The 12350-nt window shown below is 41.4% G+C and overlaps 1 protein-coding gene across 3 annotated transcripts; it reads right to left on the bottom strand.

The window, feature by feature from the left end:
• Positions 1-8247: 8247 nt before the first annotated feature.
• LOC133928789 (peptide chain release factor PrfB3, chloroplastic-like) lies at positions 8248-11989 on the bottom strand. Of its 3 annotated transcripts, XM_062375277.1 has the most exons (6): positions 11697-11985; positions 10870-11087; positions 10405-10605; positions 9919-10131; positions 8815-8995; positions 8248-8705 (listed from the first exon to the last, which is right to left on the bottom strand). In XM_062375277.1, the coding sequence occupies exons 1-6, from the start codon at positions 11830-11832 to the stop codon at positions 8431-8433; spliced, it is 1224 nt and encodes a 407-aa protein (XP_062231261.1). In that variant the 5' UTR covers positions 11833-11985; the 3' UTR covers positions 8248-8430. The 3 variants fall into 3 exon arrangements, with proteins under 3 accessions (XP_062231261.1, XP_062231262.1, XP_062231263.1); XM_062375278.1 differs by lacking the exon at positions 8248-8705 and having other exon boundaries at positions 8843-9002; positions 11697-11989; XM_062375279.1 differs by lacking the exon at positions 8248-8705 and having other exon boundaries at positions 8843-8951; positions 11697-11989.
• Between the last annotated feature and the right edge of the window lie 361 nt (positions 11990-12350).

Genomic DNA, 12350 nt, shown 5'->3' with positions numbered 1-12350 from the left:
GGGTTTCAAAGTTTGAAACCCCGGACAAGGTAACCTAAGTATATACAACCTTGAATTGCTGACGATCAGATCGACATGGAAGTGGCGGTCTGACCGGCAACCAGTAGAGAGTTTTGGTGCCTGGCGGTATAACTAAAGGCATGGAGGCGGTCGAACTGCCGACCAACAATCAGACCAGCCCTAATAGCGGTCTGACTCCTGTATAGGGGTTTAAACTCGGATGTTCTGGTCCTAATTGATGATCAGACCGGCCCTAGCGGTGGTCAGACCACCAGACCTTGCCTGTAGTGCCTTTGCGGGGTTACCGACGAGGACTCCTGCGAAACCTTCAATGACAAAGGGCACCAAAGTACTTCACAAACTAGGGGAACATTTTACGTGGTCGTTCGTATGACATGCACGGTCCGAACACATAAAACCCCCAAAACGAGTTCTAGATCTAGCTTTCACTAGGGTTTCACGGCGAAAATCACAATGAGAATCGTGTTGGGCTAGGAAATGATGGGAACATGGTAGGGGGACATTTACCTCAGCGTAGAGGAACTTCCTAGTGGATTGGAATCCTCCGAGAGAGCTATAATTCCCAGATCGGGCTACCAGAGTGGTGTTGGAGCTCACGGTGGGAGAACGCCCGAGGAGACAATTCTGATGAGGAAAAGAGGAGAAAGAACTTAAGGAAGCCTTCGGGAAGCTCGGATAAGTCTTCACCGGCGATCTCCAGCCTTCAAACGCGACGGACGGACCTCACCTTCTCTCTCTAGGGTTTGGGGAGAAGGGGGAGTGAGAAGAGGGAAAATGAGAGGGAAAATGAGAGAGAGAGAGAGAGAGAGAGAGAGAGAGAGAGAGAGAGAGAGAGAGAGAGAGAGAGAGGGAGACTGATCGATCCACTTAAGTGAGCCTCTGTGCTTCTGGCAGTCAGACCGCGGGAGACCCTGGTTACACCACAAGAGACGCCGGTCAGACTGCGAGAGTGATTTTGTGCTGAAAACTTAATTCTATTCCCAAATTTCTATTCTTCTTCATCTCCAAGGTATTTAGGGTTTTCCTATAGACTTCTCAACTATCTCCAAGTGCTTTTGAAACATATTTAACTTAATTTAACAACCAAATACGTATAAACATAACATCATGATGATTATGCATGCTTAATTACGTAATTAACGTGTTGGAACATGACAATGCCGGTGCATTTTACAGAAGATGTGCAATTGTTAGAAGAATGTCTTGTATGAGGAGTTGGCTACGCTGGAGCATTTTTTAGGAGTGGTGGTTCTCAGTGGCAAAAGCAATTTGAACACGTTGGTTGGTCCGATGTATACACTAGAGGCTTCAATGGAGTATTTTCTAGAAGATTTTCTCTCGGCTCAGGGGAGAAAGGAATTCTACACGCCAGATGGTCCGACGCATACTGAGGAGGCTTCACTTGAGAAATTCAAAGAGCTTTAATGGCTAGTGATAGCTGGCAATAGAGGCTGTGAGTGGAGGATACACACCGGATGGTCCAGTGTCTAGAAGTGGTGCACACCAGAACATCCAGCATTTATGAAAAATGTGACCGTTGGGGCAACGGCTAGTTCATGGGTTTGAGGCTATAAATACCCCCACTCGTCATTTGAGTGTGTTGTAGTCCAGAGAAGCTCATATACACTTGAGAAGACATCCAAGCCACCAAAGTGCTAAAAACAATCATCCAAGGTAATTAGCACAAGATTAAAGGAGTGATTAGTGCTATTAGGCCTAGAGAGTGTTGTTGCTAGGTGTTGCTGCCTAGAGAGGGGATCAAGAAGTGATCTTATATTGTACCAAGTGGTACGTTAACATATTAGAGTCTTGGTGATTTGCCGATACCGTGAGCCTTAGTGGCTCATGCTTGTTGACCCTTTGACTTGGTGTGGAGTGGTGACAAGACGCTTGTTTGGGGACCGGAATATAGACTTGTGGTGAGACCTTGCCTTGATGGCTTGGTGGCTCAACCTACTTGAGGCCTAGATAGCTCAAGGGCCATGTCTGGGTGTCGTCTGGGAGCTATAGCCTAGGTGGCTGCTCCAACGTGAAGTAGGGGTGGCATTTATGCCATTGATACCACATAATAAAAATTTCATGTGCCGAGTTTGCTCTCTTTACCTTCTTTACGTTTCCGTATTTACATACTTACAATCTACCTTTGCTTGTTTACATTCATAGAATAGTTTGCTAGGATTGGCTATAGCTTGTAAACCTTTTTGAACAGTAGAGTAGATACACTAGATGAACCTAGAACACATTTACATAGAAATTGATATAGGTTTGTCTTGTGAAGTTTTAGAGTCGATTGGTTTTAGGTGTCTTAATTCATCTCCCCTCCCCCTTAGGACGTCACCGATCCCTACACATGCCAAAGGAGGTGAGGGACAATCTAGCACTATTGTGGTTCAAGAGTCCTCTAACGGTAAGTTTAAAGGGGAAAATGGTAAGATCAAACAAACCACCAAATTTAAGAAGAAGATGAACACAAATGATAAACCTTGCTTTGTGTGCGGCAAGGTTGGACATTGAGCTAAAAAATATTAATACCGCAAAGGGAAAAAAATTATCAAGAACAGAACTCAAAGTATGTCAACGTGACCATTGATAACACTAGAGATAGAGCTACGAGGTATGGTAATTTACCTGCTGATCTTTCAGTGAGCTAGTCTACCAGTTGGTGAATTGATACTAGGACTAATATACATGTGTGTGCTGATATTTCAATGTACTCTTCTTAACATGACGCTCGTGATTCTTTCATCCTAATGGAAACTGAATCACATGCTTCTATTCATGGTATTATCACAGTAGATATGAAGTTTACTTTGGGAAAGATCGTGCAGTTGAAGAACTTGCAGCATGTCCCTTCAATAAACAAGAATCTAGTTAGCAATTATCTTCTCTATAGAGATGGGTTTAAGGTGGTTTTTGAATCTAATAAAGTAAGTGTATCAAAGCATGAACTTTTTATTGGTAAAGACTGTGAAGAATAAGGAGAAAACCCTGTATGAACAATGTGAGAGGAGAAAACCATCACTTTTCTATTTCCACACTTGGGGGCACTTGACAAAAGTAAATGTACCAATAACTAAAAAGTGCAAGTTGGGACCTAAGATTGTAGATTGCGTCTTTTGAGAATATGCTCATTGTAGCATTGCTATAGATTTTTAGTAGTTAAATCTAATGTACCTGACATGCTAGTCTCGAGATGTTACTTTTCTTTCAGAGTATGGTTCCTATGAAGGATATGCGTAGCACTGCTAGTCAAACTTCTGAGATAATTCCTGAACATATCACACCACTTTAATATTTTGAATAAACACATCAGCAAGTTCTTGAGGAGGATGACAGTGAGGCTTCAAGAAGGCGTAAGAAACAAAGGACAACAATATCATTTGGCGATGATTTTACTATGTACCTTATGGATGATATACCTAAGTCTATTTCAGAAGCATATGCATCTCCAGATGCAGACTATTGGAATGAGGCAATCCATAGAAAAATGCATTCCATTCTCGCCAATGGGACCTGGGAAGTCACAGAACGACCTTATGGTTGCAAACCTGTGGGTTGCAAATGGGTGTTCAAAAGGAAATTTAGGCTTGATGGTACTATAAAAAAGTACTACCTCTATTCTCTTTTACTTGTCGTTTAGGACATCGATATGGTCTCCAATAAGCACGTTTGATTATTACTTTTGATAACTACCTCTTGATAAAAGTTGATAAAAATTAGATGATGTTAAAGTATTTTTCATGATAAATTCATTACTATCATTTTCATGTACCAAATCATAATAGTTTGGTGTATATTTATGGCCAAAGTTTCTAAAGTTTGACTGCACGTATTCTAGGACAACATCTATTTCAGAACAGAGGTAGTACAAGACTCGGCTTGTGGCCAATGGTTATATCCAAAAGAAGGAAAAAATTTCTTTGATACTTATTAACCTATCGCTAGACTAACCATCATAAGAGTTCCACTTTACTTAGGTGCCTCACATGGTCTTCTCGTTTATTAAATGGATGTTAAGACAGATTTCCTTTAATATAGAGTTTTATGATGAAATTTATATGGAACAACTTAAAAGGTTTGTTGTAGAAGGTCATGGGGACAAGATATGTAAGTTATTTAAATCTTTGTATGGTCTTATACAAGCTCCCAAGCAATGGCATGAGAATTTCGATAGAACTTTAACATATGTGGGCTTTGTGGTTAATTAAGCTGATAGATGTGTCTATTATCACCATGGTGGGGTTAAGAGAGTTATTTTGTGCTTGCATGTTGATTACATACTAATTTTTGAGACAAATCTTAACGTGGTTAAAAATGTCAAGTAATATTTGTCTAAAAATTTTGATATGAAAGATTTGGAGAGTTTGGGAGAGGCTTATGTAATTTTAAACATCAAGTTAATCAATGGTGAGAATGAGATTACACTTTTGCAATCTCATTATATGGAAAAGCTCTTGAACCAACATGGATAGCAAGACATCTCCAACACCTTGTGATCCTAACTTAATACTTTGAAAGAATAAAAGGATTGCTAGGGATCAACTGAGGTACTCTTAGATTATTGGACCATTGATGTACTTAGCTAGTTCTACAAGGTCTGATATCTTATTTGTTGTAAGAAAATTGAGCCAGTTTATTTCTAACGTGTGTGATTGTCATTGGTGTATGCTTGACTGAGTCATGTGCTACTTGCTAGATACTATGAATTATACACTTCACTATACTAGGTACCCATCAGTACTGGAGGGTTATAGTGATTCAAACTGGATATCTGATGCTAATGAGATTAAGGCTACAAATGGATATATATTCACTCTTGACAGTGTTACTATTTCATAGAGGTCTTGCATATAGACTATATTGACGAGATCAACTATGAAAGTAGAACTCACAACACTAGATACGGCCACTGTTGAAGCAGAATGGTTGTGTGAGCTCTTGATGGATTTGCCATTGGTTAAAAAACCGATACCGGCTATCCTTATGAACTATAATTATCAAAGTGAACAGTTCTAAGGAAAATATGAAATCCTCAAGACATGTAAAGAGACGATTGAAATTTGTCAAGAAATTGAGAAATTCCGGAGTGGTAGCCTTGGATTATATCTATACAGCTAAAAACCTAGCATATCTCTTTACAAAGGGATTATCATGAAATGTGATAGATAATGCATCGAAAGAGATGTGTATAAGACACATATGAGTTATACTATAATGGTAACCCAACATATGTGATTGGAGATCCCATGAATAAAGATTTGAGAAGAACAAACTATTAGTTAACTAAAAGAGAGTACTAGACAACCCACTCCAGTGAACATGCAATACTCTCAAAATCTGTAAGATAGGTTGGATATTGCCTTAATGTATCCTATTGGCTTCAATTAGCAAAGATGTGTCATACAAAATATTCTTGAAAGAACACACCTATATGAGCCTAATTGTTGGTTGCAGTCTGTGAGACTTGGGTAATCTCTAATAGCTTATGAAGAGGCCAAGTAGTACGACTTATATATTCCATCCGAGGGGTAGCATACTGGTAGACAAGTGTAAGTTATGACTTTATGTGAACTTGTTTGCACAGAACTTGATATTCAAAGCATAGTCCATTTTCCAAGTTATGAATGAGTGTAGCTTAAAGCTCTAAGTGGATGTTCAACCCTAAGAGATCTCCTTTGAAACATTGGTGCATCAAATAGTATTAGGAACATGCAAATCTCTATAAGACTTTAAGATCTGGTGGGGGTTGTTAAAATATATGAGCTTGGTCCCTTTTATTTTGAGAACAATTCCCAATAAATCCCAAAGGCCCATTAAGAAAAAAAAGGTAGTGGGTTTAGTCTCACATTGCTACTAGAAGTAGAGAGAGAGTCCAACTTAAAAGAAGTTGTGTCCTCCATCTACATGTGGATGAGATGATTAGAAGACCACACATGCGTGTTCGCTTGCTTCACTGGGCTGGGCCAAACCATGGCACGGGCAGGTTTGCTAGCTGCATGGGAAAAAGGTCCACGGTTTAGGGTTACCTCCCTTTTCCATGTGATTTAGGATTTTGCCCCATCTCTATTGTGCCACCACATGTAGACTACTCCATCCTGTTGCGTCGACGTGCACCGGCGATCGAGAGTAGGTCTCCGGAACCCGTCATCCTTGTGATCCTGAACTGGGAGAGGGCGAATAAGGTTTTCAGGAGGCGCTCCCACGACTGCTCATGATCTACTTTCTCGTTGCCATCGGCTGCTCGTGATATGCTTCATGTTCTTTGTCGCCTTCTGTATCGTCATCACGGGGGCTTTTGCGTCGCTCGCTGCCAATAAGTACGTACACTATTATCAATATTTACTTAATCATCTTTGTCATGCTGAGAAGCATTTCGATGTTCCTGAGTACATTCGAGAGTTACATGTGTAGTTTTGTTACAAACATGTCTACATTGTACTGTTGCTACATCATGATGTTATTTTATTAGTTTCTATTCATGATTTATTTAGAAATGAAATTAAATCAAAAAGTGTGTGTTTATCCAACATTCAGTGGTGTACTGATGTGAAGCTAAACACTTAAAGGTTTCTTACCTCAAGCTCAACAAGAAGTATAGTGACCACGACCACAGCAAGAAGAAGCACTCCTCCAAGGGATGTCGTCATGCTATATGACCAGCTGTTGTTGTCGCACATTGAGACCGGCGACAGTTAGCAATGCACCCACATCCCCCAGCACTTGCTTGCGCCGGCGAAGATCGACTTCTAGGACTACAGCATGATGGTGCTTGGCATTTCACTGAGCGGCTGAGGCCGCTGCAGGATAAGCACTGGCACACTGCGGCTTCACGCTCAAGCTTGACAAAGGCAAGATGATTATTCATTGCATCAGTGTTAGATTATACGATAAGAGTCTGACTGTTATAGTAGGATATGATTAGTTAGAATTGATTATGTAATCTCTCTAACATGATTGCATCTTATGTATTTTATATAAACCGCTCGCGAGGCTTGATACAAATCACCCAACATCCATAATTATGTAGTATATTCATCTTTCTACAGTCATGAATAATTTTTTTTAATGTTAAGGAAGTTTTATTTCGAGATAAAATACTTATGGCCTCTAAATCCCACAAAATGTTGATGCACTGAGCCATTATAAAAGAAAAGGAAAAAGAAAGAAAGAAGAAAAAACTAAAACTAGGTGTGCATAAAGCAACACTGAGTCTCAAACCCAGATCCATAGCTCAAAACCACCATACACTCTAGAACAGAAATGCTGGTTTGATGCACCACATATGGCCTTACACCATGGATTGAGAGGATCTCGAAGACTCCCCTCCAACCAACGTCCTATCACAAATAGGAGGCGACCAGCAGGGGCAGCTAAAGCAGCTCACAAGCATCCACAACATAGCAAAGTCTGAGGCGACTAGTCAATCACTGCCCCTAAAGATGCACACAACCAACTGCCACCATCGAATAGTGATGGACGACCACCCAGCACAACCAACAACCTGATCGGCAAACCCTTGAGATTCAGTTAAGCATCTTCTCTCTAAGAGAGCTCCAATAGAGCGAGCATGAACTCCAAAGAGATGCCTCCATGCAGGACACGACGTCAAGACACCGTCATCGCCTGATCTGACATAAGATCTGAGTTTTCACCTGGAGAACCCATTAAGGGTAAGGGGAAGCAGGGGCACCATAGTTACACCTACAAGGAGGGGAATGACGTCCAAGAGCATCACTGTCGCAAGGCTTTAGCGTGAAGCCCCTGTACCACCTATCACACCCGTCACCGCCTTTGAACCCATGACGCGGTGGCTGCGAGAAGCATGTAGGCACCCATGTGGTCACCAAAGACATGGGCGGTGTAAGTTGTCGTACACCGGCCACGAGCGTCAGGCTACCGACATGCCAAACCTGGCCACCATGCAGATCAAGAAGGCAACGCACATGGAGGAAAGAACACCGCAATGGAGCTGGCGGCCATGGTATAGGATACACCACCACTGCATCAATCCACCTGCTGCCACTTCAACCTCCGTTCATGACCACCGTAGATCAAGGAGGGGGGGTCCACAGGAGATGCCTTTGACACCGCCACCACCGCCAGCTAAGCCAGGTGAGGTAACAAGGCTGGGGAGGAGGTTTGGTCACCCCCGTATCGCCCCTGGCGAGACGACGCGAGGGGTATTGACAACAAATCAGGAGTGAATGAACTTGAGTCTTGATGTAATGAAGCAGATGGTGCAAAGAACTTGATGCTTTGTATACCTGGTGTCATGCCTTCTGGCTTGATATGTGATATATTTTACAAAGGTTATATTTTAATGTCGTGTGGTTTGTAACAGAAAAGAAATAAAATGTACAGGGTCACAATGAGAACAGATCAATCAGTTGTTGAGACCTTGGTGTACCATCATTGTCTGGCGATAATACGGCCCCTGATGAACGGTTCGATATCGCCTTCGAGGACCGAGTTCAGGTCTGATAATTGGGTGCCTGTGTTGAGATCATGGACCAATTTCTGTGGACCAAATGTGTATCTTCGTGTTTCACGGTTGCACTTATCCTCTATAGCCTGTTTGTTGATCAACTTCGTTTCCGATACTCTCAGTTCTCTAGCTATTAAAAGGAGCTTTGCTTTCAACCTACTCGTGGCTTTTAGCTTGTTTGAAAAGTAGCTTCTCTCACCTATTGAAAGACCACCTTGTTAAATTCCAACCACAATTGCATGCAAATTGTTTTTTTCCGAGAACATGCAAATTCACATTTGCATAAGCAATAGGCATTTGTTCCGTACCTGAACTTTCAGCAGTGACTCCACTTGGTATGTGTTGAACCCTAACAGCAGCTCCATTTTTGCTATCTCGCTTCTTATATTCACAAGGTGAGGGAGAAATCTCTATATCATCGTCATCCAAGTGAAGATTAACTGGTCTATCCAAGAACAGGGGAATTATGTCGACTCTAGCTGATAAGGCCTGCAAGCTTTGGTAAATTTTGGGTTAACCATTCTGATATAAAGCAGCGTATGGAAAAAGATAATGATAGAATTGTGCACACAATCTAGAATCTAGATTTTCATCAAAATTAAGAGGCAAAAAGAAGAGTTAAAACTTAAATTTGGAGGTTCAGCATTGAAATACCAAGTCAGAAAGTGTTACCACGCAATCTACTCTTTAAACCCAGTGTTAAAAAAAAATCAGAATTCATAGCATGTTACTTAATGTTACCACTTACACCAGCATGTTGGGTGTGACTGTTTTAGAAAGTGCTGCAGAAATTACTAAGATATTTTTTCAAAGGTATTTACTTGGAATATCACAACTTTGGTCGAACCTCATATAATGACTTGTGACTTCCTCTGGGGGCCTCTTTGAGAGTAGCCAACAAAATTTTATATGGTCAGTCTCAAACTTAATTAGTTTCATTCATGTTTGGTCAGTCTATGAACATTAGTCAACTCTACTGAAATAATTCAGAAATTGTGTGACTGAAGCATTATTTGTCATAGCTTGAGTAATTTATAGCATGAAATATCCTGTTGAGCAGCTAAAGTACTATGTGAAATTGCATTAGAAAGTTTGTCACGTATAGTAATCAAAACTTGACACTCAACACTTTCTCATGCATTATGGTAAAATTAATAAATAACAACAGAAAAAAAAAACTCGACCTTAGGGGAGGGACATCCCAAAGGCATTGTCAGCTATAGGTTGAGAAAAAACCCCGAAGGCCGGCAACCTAGGGGAACCACCGAAAGCGACTTTACGGCCGCCTAGGACCATAATGAAAACAACACACAGCGAGAGATCTTTTTTTGCGAGAACTGGTCGGTTGCCTCACAACTGAAGGACCTACCGCCGTGCTATGAGCGTTCTCAAGTGCCAGAAAACACAATCACCTGATAAGTGCCAGAGTTTTCAAGGGAAGAGTAGATCATCCGATGCATTCCTTTTTCTCCAGAAAGGGTGCCAAACATGTACTCTGATTCAATCTCCATCGCTGCAGACTGGACATGACCACTTGTTGATGCAATCTTCTCAGTCAGTCCAACCTTGTAACCTTGCTTCCGTGCCCAACTTGTATACATACCAAAGAGCTTCTCTGCCCATAGCTGCAATAGAAAAATATCAAAATTTCAAAAGGTTGGAACGACTACATTATATCAAAAAACACGAGCTTCTGTGTACTACATTATATCGGCTATTTGACATATTTGGAAGAAATAAATAGAACTGAGCTGACTACCCATTGGTATCATTTCTTCCATTCACTTGATAGCAGAATTTCAATTAAAGACAAATTCATGAAAACAAAAAGGACGGTAAGATACTAAGATTATGTAAAAGTCAGGTGAAGTTATACAATGTAATCACAACTAACTTACCTCAGAAGCAACACCCTCTGACACTGCAGTGACAATAATACAAGCTCCCTCCATATCATACGGACCCTTAAGAAGCTTGTACATCTGGTAACGATCTAGATACTCATTAGCATCTATAGAAGCTTTGTACGCTTGCTTGAATAGTTCAGCATTTATGACATCCATCTCCGCTAGTTGAGTGATCAATTTAGCCTCTTCAGCCTGCGCAATATATCTAATGTTCACGAGCTAGAAAACCAGAAATGCAAATTTCAATTTGGAGATTCTTTTGCACAAATTCAATACCAAAATATGAGAAGTTCTAAATTTGGAGAGCTTAGTGAAGGGAAAGAAGTTTAGTCCATCTTCCCAAACATTGTCCATATGCATGAACTATTACACTACAGAAAGCATATTTTGTTTGTTCAAATCTTGGTTGTTGAGACAAAAAATTGTTCGTTGAACTGAAATTACATGAAAAGCCACCTTATAGCAAAGGTCTTTGAGATGGTCGACCACCCGGATGGCATCCGCCAGAGCAGAGAGTGTCTCATGTGACTTAGCTGGATTATCCCACAGGTTACGCCTCCGCAATACTTCTTCCTGTTTGATTCTCCGAGCTTCCTCCAACTCCAGCGCGCTGGATGCAGTATTTTCAACCCGGACGACTGCATCCTCAATCCTCTTTTTCAAGGAATACAAACCTTAAAATAACAAACAAACAACAACGATCAGTCTATCAGCTTTGCAGCGCTTTTAGATTTTGGGGTTCATGCTTGCAGTTTGTCCAGGTAGTGTGCTTTGGCTCAATGTAGTATTATCACTGCGTCTGAACTTTGATTTCAAAAGAATATTTTGGATTTAAATTTCAAGTTTTTTAGCATGAACATGTTTCTGAACTGAATGCCCAAAATACTTGAATTCTGAAACAATGAAAGAATACAAAGTACCTAATTATTCATATGGTTAACGCAGGCTGTAAATTTCACTGAAACTGAACTGTACATTGAGGACTGCTCTTTATCAGGAAAAGGAAGGAACGACCCAAAACCATAAACTTGTCTGTCAACTAAGCTTCGTTTTAACAGTATTTCAACTTTTGGTGATACAAATGATTCGCACCCGCAAATGTCGGCTATTTACCCAACAAATGGGCGCATTTGCTTCCCTTTTTTCCTTTATTCAGTCACCAAAAGATCCACTTTCGTACATCGACAATGGGTATCACAAGATTTCGAACAGAGATGCCATTTCCAACGGAGCCTACAGGGATGTATTATCATGTGTATGTACTTAAAGCTGCGACAACCCACCGAGCTCCTTGTAGGCGGCGGCGCCGTCACCGCGGCCGTCCACCGGGAGGGCGGCGGCGCGGATAGCGAGGCGGCCCGCGCGGGAGCCGGACGCCGACGCCCGCGCGCACACCGCCGGCGATGCCGCCGCTGCCATGGGCAATGGCAAGAGCGAGGAGGTGGCCGGCCGGCGGGATGCGACTGAGAGCGAGCCCGTGAGCGCGTGGCCTAAGAGAAGGCTGTGCGGCGTGGGGAGGCGCGGTGTGGCTCACACAGGTGCCTCATCCGCCGCCCAATCAGCGCGCGCTAGATATCCGTGCCAAAAAGGTCCAAGTAGTACGCTCGTACTGCCGCACGCCAATTTCTGCCTTTTTTTTGCGAAGGAATTTCTGCCGGGTATGAACGTAGCAATTTCAGAGAAAAGAACAAATTAATTTGGTCACAACGGTTTCTACCATCTCTCACAGATTTCCTTCGCCAGTCGTGTTTCTTTTACGAAGAAATTTTTATTTTTTTAGTGTTGTAACAATTTCTCTTCACAGTTCTCTTTATGAATGGATTTATAAAGTTATTTTCTTCATCTTAGAACTCTTTTTTTTTTACCTTTACGGATCATTTTGAAAGGAAATTATTGAAGATAAGAAAAAATAAAAGGATTGTAAATGAGGAGTGAAA

This window comes from Phragmites australis, chromosome 9 (genome assembly GCF_958298935.1).
Source record: "Phragmites australis chromosome 9, lpPhrAust1.1, whole genome shotgun sequence".
NCBI lineage: Eukaryota > Viridiplantae > Streptophyta > Magnoliopsida > Poales > Poaceae > Phragmites > Phragmites australis.
Note: the sequence above shows the minus strand (reverse complement) of the source record. Positions and strands in the feature narration are given on the sequence as shown.

What these genes read in the sequence shown, in the direction of transcription:
- LOC133928789 (XM_062375277.1), bottom strand. Translation starts at nt 11,832, where the DNA reads ATGGCAGCGGCGGCATCGCCGGCGGTGTGCGCGCGGGCGTCGGCGTCC. An exon ending in TCAAAGACCTTTGCTATAAG is followed by an intron (nt 10,606 to 10,869) that starts GTGGCTTTTCAT and finishes TATATTGCGCAG; the next exon opens with GCTGAAGAGGCTAAATTGAT. An exon ending in CAGAGGGTGTTGCTTCTGAG is followed by an intron (nt 10,132 to 10,404) that starts GTAAGTTAGTTG and finishes TTTCTATTGCAG; the next exon opens with CTATGGGCAGAGAAGCTCTT.